The sequence below is a fragment of the Haliotis cracherodii genome, unplaced genomic scaffold (genome assembly GCF_022045235.1).
Source record: "Haliotis cracherodii isolate W230 unplaced genomic scaffold, xgHalCrac1.p SCAF_12, whole genome shotgun sequence".
Lineage (NCBI taxonomy): Eukaryota > Metazoa > Mollusca > Gastropoda > Lepetellida > Haliotidae > Haliotis > Haliotis cracherodii.
In genome coordinates this window covers 10912719-10925826 of record NW_027266267.1, presented here as the reverse complement: position 1 = coordinate 10925826, position 13108 = coordinate 10912719, and the positions used below count along the sequence as shown (strand labels likewise).

Below are 13108 nucleotides of genomic sequence, written 5' to 3'. Positions count from 1 at the left end.
GGACCAAGACAACCCAGTGATTTACATCATGAACATCGATCCACGCAATTGGGATCGATGACGTTTATCAACCAAGTCAGTGATCCTGACAACCCGATCCCGTTAGTCACCTCTTACGACAAGCATAGTCGCCTTTTACGGCAATTTGTAAAGGAAGTTTATATACATACCAATCTGTAACGGAAAGAGAAACAAGGAAAGTGCCGTGTGTTTGAATATTCAATGAAACGTTAAATGTAACGGAACTTGTATATACAACAAGTGTAACAGTGAGAGAAACACGGACATTATATTTATCAGAAGTGTATATACATAACAATGGCAATAGTTAGAGGAACGAGGAAAGTATCGTTCTCTTACGTGACTAAATATCAAACTTAACTGATAAACGACTTGTACATGTTACACGAATAATGAACCCGTTTAGTCTGTATAACTCTTTTAATAATGGTTGATCACAAGCATTGCTTTATGTCCATGCTTGGTTATAATGTGTCAGCTGTAATGTAATGTTTAAGGATGCACAGTTAAAACATTACCGTCTATATACCTTTCATATGAATCCGGCCCATTGGTATCCTTAAGACCTGTGTTTACATACAGAATACTAACTATAATAGCGGAAGAACATTTCTCAGCCGCCTAAAAAAATATAAAAACAAACCCAAAAAACTAACATGATCTGGTGATGGATTGTTCATATAACTAAATATTTTGTCGTTCTTATCAATGATGACGCTGAAACTGCACGTGCATCCCGGTCATTGAGTACATAAAATCCTCTGTGTAAGAAACTCATCAAACATTCACGGTACATGTGAAGTGTTTTAATTATGAAAAGCAACTTACTTGACGGCAAAAGCGCATAAACGCTACGCTATTCCTATCTAAAATGTGTAGTTGCGTGCAACTGAAATGCTTGAAACTTGAATTGCACAAAAAGTAGATGTTATGTGTTTGGTGTTCTACCTGACACCATACAGTCACACGGTATCAACAGATCGGTAACAACAGGGACCGGCCACGTTCTAGACCTCAACTTTGCCAGCCCGCAGCATCCCTGGCAGATATGTGCAAATAGTATGTGAACATGATTAAAAAACAAATCAAGTCAGCGCCAGTCAGTCAAATGTCATCCAACAAATCGATAAGTACTACTTTGCTTCAAAAAGCAAAAACTTATTAACATAAATTAATATCTTCTTTATAATCAATCCCAAACTTGTTTTCACACGTATAGGAATCATAGGCAGTACTTTTCAGAGACAGTATGCAAATCCGGGTTAGAAAAGGTCCTCAGCAACCCATGCTTGCCGTAAAAGGCGACTCTGCTTGTCGTAAGAGGCGACTTACGGGATCAGATGGCCCGACTCGCTGACGTGGTTGATGCATGTCATCGTATCCCAATAGCATAGATCGATACTCATGATGCACTGGATAGTCTGGTCTAGCCGCGATTATTTACAGACCGCCAGCATATAGCAGGAATTGTGTTGAGTGTGGCGTTAAAAAATACAAAAAAATACAAGAAAATAAACTGAGGCGGTGGATTGGTTCTGTGTTTCCTTATTGCATCGAATTACGTTTGCGAGTGAAAGGCGTTTTATCTTTGGCTGTATCTTCAAAGGGACCCATGAAGATTCCGGGGTAGAATAGGTCTTCAGCAACCAATGTTTGTCGTAAAAGGCGACAATGCTTGTCGTAAAAGGCGACTAACGGGATCGGGTGGTCAGGCTCGCTGACATGGTTGATACATGTCATCGATCCCAATTGCGTGGATTGATGCTCATGATATCAATCACTGGATTGTCTGGTCCAGACTCGATTATTTACAGACCGCCGTCATATAGCTGGACAATTGCTGAGTGCGGCGTTAAACAACAAAACAACCAACGTAACGTTCTCCCAGACGTCTGTAGACCCGTGCTCTTCCATCCCCTCGACGGAGGAAAAATGTTGATTCGTCGCTGAACCAGACATCTCTCCATCGCGGTTGAGACCATACCCTGTGTTGACGACACCAATGCAGTCGTTTTTGACGATGTTGTCGACTCAATATAACGCGTCAAACAGGACGCCTTGCTCGAAGATCTGCTGCTCTTAAACAGTTCCGTACAGCCTGTTCGGAGATTCGGCTCAATCCGAGTATGAGGGATGTGGTTGAGGTGGCTGTTGTCGTCCTTTCACGTAGATGGTGCAGTCGGATGTAGCGATTGTGGGCGGGGGTGGTTACACTTGGTCGTCCCGACCTTGGCCGATCAAGTGTTGACCCATCCTGTTGAAACCGATCCTATAGCCTTACAATAGTGCTTGGCGCTACATTGAAAACCCTGGGTACAGCTGATCGGGATTCCCCTGCCTGCAAGCGGCCTATGTCGGTGTTTATGGGCACTTCTGTTAATCTTGGCATGTTGTTAAACTGTCACTGTTCGATTGACGCAGATGCCAGGCAATAAAAAAAACATCCATAGTGCTGCTGCACGTGCAGTGCCTGCAGCTCCATGGCCCTTTGTTAATGCACTGGGTGCGGTTTTTTTCCGAATCGTACTTGTATCCCGACTAATGGTCTGCGTGTCCTTGTTGTGATCATTTTGATATAGGACATTTGTCACTGATACTAAAACACAATAAACATCTTTATTTTGCATCTCTTTGCTTTATACCCAAATATATCCGTATTGAGTTTCATTTTTTTCATTCTCTGTTACTTCGACTTTCAAAGGTGGTCATTTCAAGACCTGATGTACCACCTTAAGTCTGATATGTGTCTGCCAACGGTAAGCATTCCTTAAATTAATCATATTTAAATGATTTATAAAAATTACACCAGTCACACAAAGAGGTTACTCCTTTTATATTGATTCTATATGTGTGAACTGATGTTTGCGTTGAATCACTTTCTATAATACGAAGTCTGCAATAGAGTTTATACTATATCATATCCATTGTGCTTAGAAGAAGAGTAGTAAACGTGGTTGTGGTGTTTCCTTTGACAGATTGAGATATGTATATAGAAATAGGCACTTACACTAGCAATGCTACAGAGGAACACAACGACCACATAGACAGCAATTATTTCATTGTTATCAATAGTGAATCGAACGAGGAACATAAAACTTTATCAGCACAATGATATGGCAATGATACGAGTTATTGAACAATTTACCGCGTCACATTTGGGTCAGTACAACGTTGTGAAAACGTTGTCTATCTTCATGCTTCGTGCAACTGCTATCGACAAGGGGGAATCACAAAGTAAGTGCCACATTCGAAGAGAGAGAGAGAATGAGAGAGATAAAGAGATAGTGAGTGAGCGAGTATGGTTTTACGCCCATTTAGAAATATTCCAACAATATCACTGCGGGGGACACCAGAAATTGGCTTCACACATTGTACCCATGTCGGGAATCGAACCCGGGACTTTGGCATGACGAGCGAATGCTTAAACCAATAAGCTACCCGACCGCCCCTGAGAAGGAGATAGAGGGGAGAGGTAGAGTGTGTGTGTGTGTGTGTGTGTGTGTGTGTGTGTGTGTGTGTGTGTGTGTGTGTGTGTGTGTGTGCGTGTGTGTGCGTGAGAGAGAGAGAGAGAGAGAGAGAGAGAGAGAGAAAGAGAGAGAGAGAGAGAGACATAGAAAGACACACATATAGCACAAGCGCACATACGAAAACACACTCACATCGTTAGTTTAGTATTGATTACGTAATTGCTAACTCACTACACTCCGTATTTACTCTCCTTCTTGTTGAGTAGGTTAATACTAGCAAGTAACATACACCCCTATCTAATGCTGATAGAGTCCATGTGTTTATTAACCAGGGATATCGTGTGTACTAAGTGTAATCGCTAGTATTAATTACTGACTGACACTTACCGAAATTTTCAGACTAATGTTTTTTATCAAACGTTGATATAGTGTTCTTATTTTTACAGATGAAGCATTCAGTCATTCTGAAGGTTTTTCTCTTCTCGATACACACCATCTTCACATTTCACCTGACACAGAGTGGTGGGTGTCTGAAATACGTTAATGCTAAATATCATGTTCATCCCGTCATCTCCGAGCTGATAAGGTTACAGTTTGTAAGACAAACTATGTTAGAAACATTACTCTTTCATTGCATAATGTACTGTATAGTCGATTTGTGAACGAGGGTATGTACAACTATAACAAATGTTTGTTTGTTTGTTTGTTTGTTTGTTCGTTGTTTAACGACCCACTCATCAATGTAAATAATTAAAACATGTAAGATTTGCTTACAAAATGATGTTGCATTTTCCTAATTACTTTTTGCTCAGATACAGCTGTAATACACTGTCCTGACATAGCCTACTTGGGAACGTCTGCCCAAATTACCTGTTCAACGCCTGGCAACTTCACTTATACCATTTACAACTGCCCATGTGAAGTTGCTCCACAGTGTCCGGCGGTGCAAGGCTGCACCAATTTAACAGGATATAATGCAAGCATCATCAACCAAACACAGACTGAAATCACGATAATCAGTGTACAGCCAAAACATGCAGGGAACTGGTCATGTACTGATAGAGGAGATGTGGGAACAAGGTTTTGTCATCTTGTCGTCGCAAGTAGGTTGAAGTCTTTATCCATTTTGATATGCAATTATACTCATTTCTAGTTCGGACCACTTCCGTGGCCAAGTGGTAGAGCGGAAGGTCCGGGGTTCGATTCCCGTCGGCGTAATACGTAAAAAGACGTTCAAAGTTAATACTTGTTGTTACTCTGTCTGGCGTCGGCATTAAGGGACATAAACAACTGGTCGGCTCGGAGTCAGTATACTGTGTGTGAGTGGGGTGTTCATGTTAAACTGCGGCATGATATCTCAGTGGTCTCAGTTATAGTTCGATGGATGTTGGGTAATGGTGGGAGGATGGAGTATGTATGTAAGCATGAGCATCGATCCATGAGGACTGACCTAGTCTGACATAGTCAGATGGTTGTAGGGATATGGTGGGTAAAGATGAATACGATGTGTGTGCGTACGTGGGCATACGAGGGTTGGCGAAGACATACACACACGTGAATGCACATCGCTACATAAGTGCAATAATCTTGAAGGAGACGCTAAAAACCTCTTCATCTCACCTCACCTCATATTTAGTTCAATAAAATATTTAAAACTCTCTCTTCTTAATGTAGGATATAAATTTGCGTCTCAAATGAGATTCCAGAAGGGACATTGTCATGTTGTCGCAATGTCTCCCTGTCAAAATGTACCAAATCGCGAGTATGCGACATTGCTAGAACGCGACATTTTGTCTATTTGTAGCACTGTTGTGTTGTTGCATTGTCGCGCTTTAAATACTATTTATGACTTTTTCCCAAGGGTGGCAAACTGCTTTGCTGAAGGTTGAAGGTTATCAACATGTCGCCCAATCTAAATTGTTTAAACAATTCTTAAAAATGCTCAACTATGCGACAACATGACATTTTGTTAATGTCGCTTTGTCTCCCTGTTCCATTAAATGGTGCGCATTTGAAGTTAATAAGTTAATATACGCATGCGCAGAAAGAATTATGCTTCTTTTCAAACTCCAGTAGCCTTTCATAAGCTAAAATTATTATTGAACCGAAGTACCAACGGCATTGCGGGTTGCTTTTCTCAAAACAAAAACAAATCTTCGATTGTAGCGTTTCCAAATCCTTCAGATGTCCTCATTGTAAGTGACGTTTTTCCTTTAAAGCAAATGTGTTTTCACAGCAAGCAACAATCTCTTTGCATTTCTATGCTATTTTGATCTGGTCTCCAACAACATTTCAAATGGTTGAGGGACATGGTTGGCCCAGTCGTTTTAGCCGGCGTATTTGCTTGTGTAGAGTTGCGTTTCCTTGGCGCAAATGAAAGTATGAATGTGGTTTCGAATCCCAGCACTGATCACATGCATCACTTAAGACCTTCCTCTCAACTCAGACGCTATGAAATAACGGAATTATTTCTCAAAGCGGCGTTAAAAAACGAACTCGATCACTCACTCAAATCGAGGAATTTCGAAGGACTATGATCAAGTGTTCAAATACTGATTCGTCCTGATTATGGTATTTGGTTTGTCAGTGCTGTACCAACGCTACGTCTAAGACCTGCACCATATTCGGTAACCTGAACTGATATGCATTTAAATCTTTTTTTCGCACATTTTATAAACTGCACATGAAACATGAAGTAAACGTCTAAACTATAATTTCAAGCGCGACAATGGTAAAAATATTGCATTGTTGCATTTTGACAGCTTATGGTGATTTTTGCAAAAGCGACAAAACCACAGTGCAAACAATGGACAACTCCCCTTCTACGATTCCTTACATGAGCATGATCTTCATGGCTGTACCGGTTGTAACTAAAATGTTGTAATTTGATTAATTAACCTGATATATTCATTAACACAATGATAAACATGTAGATTGTTATGTTCATGGATACGCCAACTGAGACATGTATACGGTTATGCATTAATTCATGTTTTAGAGATTCCCTCGGTCAACATAACCAGTGATGTGGATGCTGATTCAGTGAGTCTGTGTGACAGAATATCCCTCACAGTGGACATTGGAAACTATCACTGCTCTGATGCTTACAGCTTAACACTACAGATCGGGAGTGCCACCTATACATGTGAGACTGGGAGGAACGCTACCATCGAAAACCTGTCCATCAATGTGACACAAGCACACTTCGGGAACGTTATCCTTGTGTTTGTCTGTGGTAATCACCAGTGGAATATTACTCCTGGAGGTGTTAACGAGCTACAGCCGAACAGTAAGTATTATTCATGTCGGGATTCAGCTACACGTCAAATGTCTTTAACATAATTAGGTTGGGGGACTCGGACATGTTTATCCATTGCATACATGCTAAGTGCTAAATGTAACACGTAACACCATTTACAGAGGGTCCTGTTACGTTATGTTTTTATGTATTGCCAGTAGAAGTCAAACGTGATGTGTTTTACGGAAATGGTTACATGTGCGTAAAATAATTACAATACAGACTCTCATCGTAAATCATGTTTATTAACATCCGATTGTTTATTTGATACCAAGGCACGTTTCCTTAAAATGAAGTGTACTTTGAAATATTTGTATGGAGGTTGCAACTACGTGTTATGTTAACATGAACCAAGCCACGTCAGCTGGTTGTCAAGCATATTCAACTGACAAAATTTTCGCCTGACAGTTAGCGTAAGATAGCATTACAAAATCGTTTTCATAATGATAAGAAATATCTACCAAAAGCTGAGTCCTATTCATGATTCCGACAATATCACAAGAATGTTTCTATCAAACAGTGATGAACCAGTGGTTCACGAAAAAGTGAGCGTATTCTGCCCAACTGGTGGCACCCATTACACAGACATGCAATAAAAGGCAAGCGTTAGGCTGAAAAAAGAGATACATGGTAAAAGTCAAAATAGGATATTGCCTCCCATTGACGCGCCTAATATGATACTGTTCGCCACATGTCAACCATAAATATCATTTGAAAGCCTACTTACAATCCTTCAGATACCACATTTTGTCAGTTAACGATAAATGAAAGTAAATAGTTCAAAGGCAATCACTGCAGACATGTTCACGCACATCACATATGTCCCCTGTATTATTTCTACAGCACACATACTAAGTTCTAATCTTTTCAGTGTGTAAAATCATCGGGGTGTCATATACGGAAATCTAATCTTGTCATACAATGTTATCTTTTGTTGAATGTTAAACATAGCTGAGTAAACATAATACGTGTTTGTGTGTGACAGGAGCAATGGAAAAATGAAACTCTCAGTGTTGCTGCATGTGCATCCCAAAACACCCTCGTGATAACCTTTTTCTCTGTTCTCATTCTCACAAACGTTACCTAAGCATTGCAGGTGTTCCTGGATTTGGTGCTTGCATATACATCACGTAATAATTTCAGTGATTTGTCAGCCGGACAATGACCACATTGAATGTAGTTCCAGTTGTCATCTGTTTCTAATAGTGTGGCGTAACTACATACAGGTTAAGTAACAATTGCCGAGACAACTTGTTTCTGTTTGCCTTTCGCGGCAATCCATCGTTCCGCCCGCTCGAGTAACTTCTCTTTATCAAAGGGAAGCTACTCTTATCCCAGCCTATATGCCGTCACGCTTGTTTAGCTGGAGCCTGTCCTTCATATACGTGTGTGTGAGTGTGGCTGCTTTTCTAGTCTGGGCAAATGCCGATTTTATAGTGCTAGGCAACTTGAGATCCCATGCCGCAATTTAACAGTACACTGACTCCGAGCTGACCAGTCTTTGTTTTGGCCCCTTACTGCCGAGCGAGTTTTAGTTTTGATAAACTTTCTTCGTTTTTTTATTAATCAGATTTATATGTCTGTATTGATATGATCATTTCATTCTTGATTTTTTTTTAAATTGATAGAATGTATTTGTCTGTTCTGTTTATATACATTTCAGTGGCTGATCATCTCTCAGAAATAGACAAACCTTGACTTTATGAGTTTTGGAGACATTAATCTTTTTTTTAATACGTTCTGGCGCATATGGTGTTAAATGTACCCTTTGTGGATTGATTTGTGTTGGACAGGCCGAACAGGAATTATCGGAAAAAGTCAGCATACATCGGGCATCAACAGAAATGTTTCCAATAGTCTCTTCCAACATTTACATTCTCATAATCCCCAAAAAAGAAAATCACTGGATTCGACTAATGTGTACAAAAAGGCCATATGCTGTAATGACAAAATTAAAGACGCTGTCTCAGAAATAGAGAAGCTTGGTGTTCGCTATTGTAATCTTACCTAACTTTGACTTCATGAAAGTTGGAGAAGTTAACCTTTTTAATACGTTCTGGCATATATGGTTTTCAATATACACTTTGTAGATTGATTTATGTTGGAGAGACACAACCGAAATCATCGACACTGTTCCGCCATCATAGATCGGGCATGAACTGAAATGTTTCCAATTGTGTCTGCACACATTTCAAATCTGAAAATCCCTAAAAAATCCTTAAATGCAGTCGACCTATTTGAATGCCCAGACAAAAATCTATGTATGTGTCTGATGTGTACAGTAATGTCAGATGGTTGTAATGGCACAATTAAAGACGTTGGTAATATTTCTAACCAACAGACACTGTTATGTTAATTTCTAATAACGGATTTTTACCATCTCCATCCACACTCGCGTGATAACCTTTATCTTTGTACTGTATTGAGGGTACACCTGCAATCAACGAAGCAGCATGAGCAGTTGACACTTTACTTATACCAACTAACATTTACGTATACTGATACAATTGTCAGAGTGAGTGTCGTGTAATTGTTGAGAAGTGATACACGGCCCACCTAATATTTCACATCATCCTTAAAACAGTACAGCTTGAAACACTTTACACTTATTTGGTCCAAAACAATGTTGTCTTTGAGCATGTAAGAAACGCAAATTATTTACTGAAAATGATTGTTTTCAAAAGACAACCACTCTCTCCGTAGGAGCTCCGACAACAGAAATCCGTCGAAAGGATGTTTCAACTATATTGATAGTTGCAGCAGGAGTTACTTCGGCAGTCATCATCATCCTAATTATCACCATCGCCTGCTGCTGTTGCTGTTGCAGAAAAAAGGTAAATCCAGCTGAAACACGCCAATCCAGTCTTCCCTCTGAGTCAAATTCTCAAGCGGGTATAAGTTTTCAGGAAGTTTGTAAGAGCGACGGCATAAACGGCAGTTCAGAGAGCGGTGCCACCCACTGTTCTGTCGTGACACTCAGAAATACTGAAGATCTGCATGACAGCATGGGGAACGGGGGATCAATATACGACAGATTGTACATGAACTAGACAGACTGTCTGCCTCTGCTAATAAAACCAAGCAAAACGTAACCGTACCACTGTATGACGATACACAGAGCAGTATAGTTAGGGTTATACAATAAGTATTGATTGATTGATTGATCAAAAGCAGCAAATTAAATCTAACTTTGAAGATAGATGTTACATGTTCATAACCTGCCGGTTTTGTTTTTACTTTGTAAGCTCATGCATGTATTTACCAAGAGAATATACCCTAGCAGTACAGAAGAGGGGTAACATAAGTGTAGCAAATACGTCAACGATTGCTGTTTGAAATATCAGTGAAATCTGCACAGTGCAACACTTGTAATTTCGATTTCCTTTTTGTGGAAACAGGTAGTTGTAAATTCGCTAGCTCATCACCGAGTCCAGATTGCAAGCAAGCACGCTATGAGCTCATTCTTAGCTCATTTGCAACCAAAAATAATTATACAGCCCCTATCATTAATTAACTCACAAATTTTGCTTTAAAATCACTTGCAATGGATACATTATGTTGTTGTTTTTATGTTGATTACTTTCTCTTCATTATTGTTGCGTTGTTTGTATCATTATTGATGTATTTTGATGTATTTCATGTGTTTGTTGTTTAACGCCTCACGCAGCAATATATCAGCTATAAGATGGCGGTGTGTAGATAATCGAGGCTGGACCGGAAAATCCAGCGACTGGCATCATGTGCATGGATTTATGCAATTCGGGATACGATTACATGCATCAACCAAGTCAGCGAAGCTGACCACCCGATCCCGTTACATATGCATGTGCCATTGAAACAGGTTGGCTTCAATAAAGAAACATAAATGTTGAAATAATATAAGGTGGTCATGCAATGGACAATGTAAAGTTAATGACTCAATTAATAGCATATGTCTGTCCTAAGAACTTTACTGGAATGTTGTATTTTTGGAAAATGTTATTCGAATGAGTTTTAACAGTAAGCTACGGTTTTGTAACGGTTTTCCGATTGGTAACTGATACCACACATATGTTCGGTATGCTAAATTTACCAACTTCAATTGTAAGCTACTGTCATTGACACAATAACTATGCGTGTCTATTTCCTTACTAAGTTTTAATTATTGTTGTACATGCTTTGCGGAATCTGATGTGAATAGATGTAACTCATAAGTATTTGCTTTTGGAAATAAAACTTTATCAAAACTCTCGATGTTGTCGAGAAGAGATATTTAGAGATACTTGGCTTCTTCCAAAATCGTTGAATAGACTGAACCGGTTGTGAAAGACTGGTGACATAATGGAGGAGTTACCAACCACTTCATGACATTCTATGTATGTGTGTTGGATCCGATGGGTAGAGGTGTAGGCTTCAGACCTATTTGGGAATGGAGTGGGAAGTGTTATTGAATAACTATAATATATTGAAATTTTCATTCTTCCATTCATTCATTCATGTGACTTCTGACAAATCTATAAAATTACCTGAAGTGCCTATAAAATACATCTACAATTACCCTGCGATTTTCTGTAAAAACACCGAGATGAAGTGCTCGTAAAACCAGTACATACCCATGTCCATTATCAGAAAATGTATAACAGCTCACAAATTAAATTTCACAGTCTGAATCGCATAATACTTACTATCCTATCGCAGTGATTGTGCTAAATACAAAACTATCATAAATTTATGTCAACACGAATGCGCAAACAGGATCCCCAATAAACTCCCCAACATATTTTACATCAACGAACTCATTTGCATCTCACAACGTTATTACAATAACATGAACAATCAGAACAAAATATATATAGACTGATAAGTACTATATTACTCTTCTACGCATGATACATGTAACTGAGGGGGGCACGGGCGGCCCAGTCCTCTAAGGCGCCGCGATTCGCTGTGCAGAGTTGCGTCCCTTGGGCACGCCAGAAACCTATGATTGTGGGTTCGAATCCCGGTTCGCCCCGATTATGTTTCTAGGTTTGTCAGCACCATACACGTGCTCGTGGGTTTCACCGAAGTGGTAAACGTCTGAGACCTGCATCACTTCGGGCTTTCCTCCCACATTAAGCTGACACGCCGCGATATAACTGGAATACTGTTAAAAACGGCGTTAAACCCAACTCACTCACTCACATGTAACTGAGAATGATGTACCTGAACAACTGGAACAGATTTCTAACTCCTTTTGATATTTTCACTCTGTCCTCACTGGTAAGCACGTGCACATGTCCCGGGAGTAGAATAATGAAAACTCAATAAATAGAGATACATAATTACTTCTAAATGCCACTGGCATCAGGATAATCGTATAATAATAACATTCTAGAGCATTGTGACTAATAAAATTAATCAATCAGGATTGTAAATTCAACAAAGGCCTTCTTTGCATAGTGGTAGAGCGTCTGCCGACTGGAAGGTCGGGAGCTTGATCTCCAGCTAAATTATTGTACTAGTAAGGAAGACAATTTTATGGATGTTACCTGCTTTATTATGATAAACACAACGTTTCGGAGTATATACTTACTCCTGTATTAGTTGAATGGATTCTACGAGGCAGAGAGCAACAAACGTAATACGATAACAAAAGGTGGAAACTTAACCAGGGAAGCCGACAGATAGTTGGTGACAATTGAAGTCCTGGCTTCCAGTTGCCCTTCATGATAACATATCAGCCCTAATTACTGTAAAGTGTTGGCTTCCATTGTCTATTGTTTGTAACGTATCAGCTTCAATTATCCTTCCCTTGTTAAGATTGACGGAGTCAGTATTTACTCCGAAATGTGTTCCTCATAATAAAGAAGTTGACATCTTTAAATTGTCTTCCTTATGTGTATCTCATCTAGATGCTGTTCTAAGAACTGTACTTAAAGTTACCCTGCCTAGTGCTCCGCTTTAAGGGGCTAAACAAAGACTGGTCGGCTCGGAGTTAGTGTACTGTGTCTGAGTGGGTTATTCATGTTAACGTGCGCATGGTATATCTGTGGGCTAGCACTATTAAATCGGCTTTACAAATCAGTACAAATTACTGCACATCAATTGCAATGGCAGTACACAATAGAGTGGCAGTACAATATTCAATGGCAATAAATAAAATGATGGCAGTGATCAGCATCAAACACAATCTTACCGTGGTGATAGCTAAAGTCAGTGATAATAACATATATTCTCAAGTTTACGAGACGGGTCAAGGAAGGTATTCTGGGGTGATGATGTGATGAAAAGTGTGAGAGATGCGTAAACGTGCCCTGTCCCACTATATATACAGCCTAACTAGCCACTGGAAATTTCTACA

General features: G+C 39.7%; 2 protein-coding genes across 2 annotated transcripts in view; both read left to right on the top strand.

Annotated features, from left to right (window-relative positions):
- The window catches only part of LOC139456997 (zonadhesin-like), a 387647-nt gene that overhangs the window by 46889 nt on the left and 327650 nt on the right, over positions 1 to 13108 (top strand). The window lies entirely within an intron of this gene.
- On the top strand, positions 3935 to 9973 carry LOC139457982 (uncharacterized). The gene is made up of 4 exons (XM_071239310.1): positions 3935 to 4010; positions 4301 to 4591; positions 6487 to 6777; positions 9424 to 9973. Exons 1-4 carry the CDS (start codon positions 3935 to 3937, stop codon positions 9834 to 9836), a joined length of 1071 nt encoding a protein of 356 aa, XP_071095411.1. The 3' UTR covers positions 9837 to 9973.

Excerpts from the sequence above, each read along its gene's own strand:
- LOC139457982 (XM_071239310.1), top strand. The coding sequence starts at position 3,935 with ATGAAGCATTCAGTCATTCTGAAGGTTTTTCTCTTCTCGATACACACC. Across the intron at positions 4,592-6,486 it reads TTGTCATCTTGTCGTCGCAA|AGATTCCCTCGGTCAACATA; the intron begins GTAGGTTGAAGT and ends TTCATGTTTTAG. Across the intron at positions 6,778-9,423 it reads TAACGAGCTACAGCCGAACA|CATGTAAGAAACGCAAATTA; the intron begins GTAAGTATTATT and ends GTTGTCTTTGAG.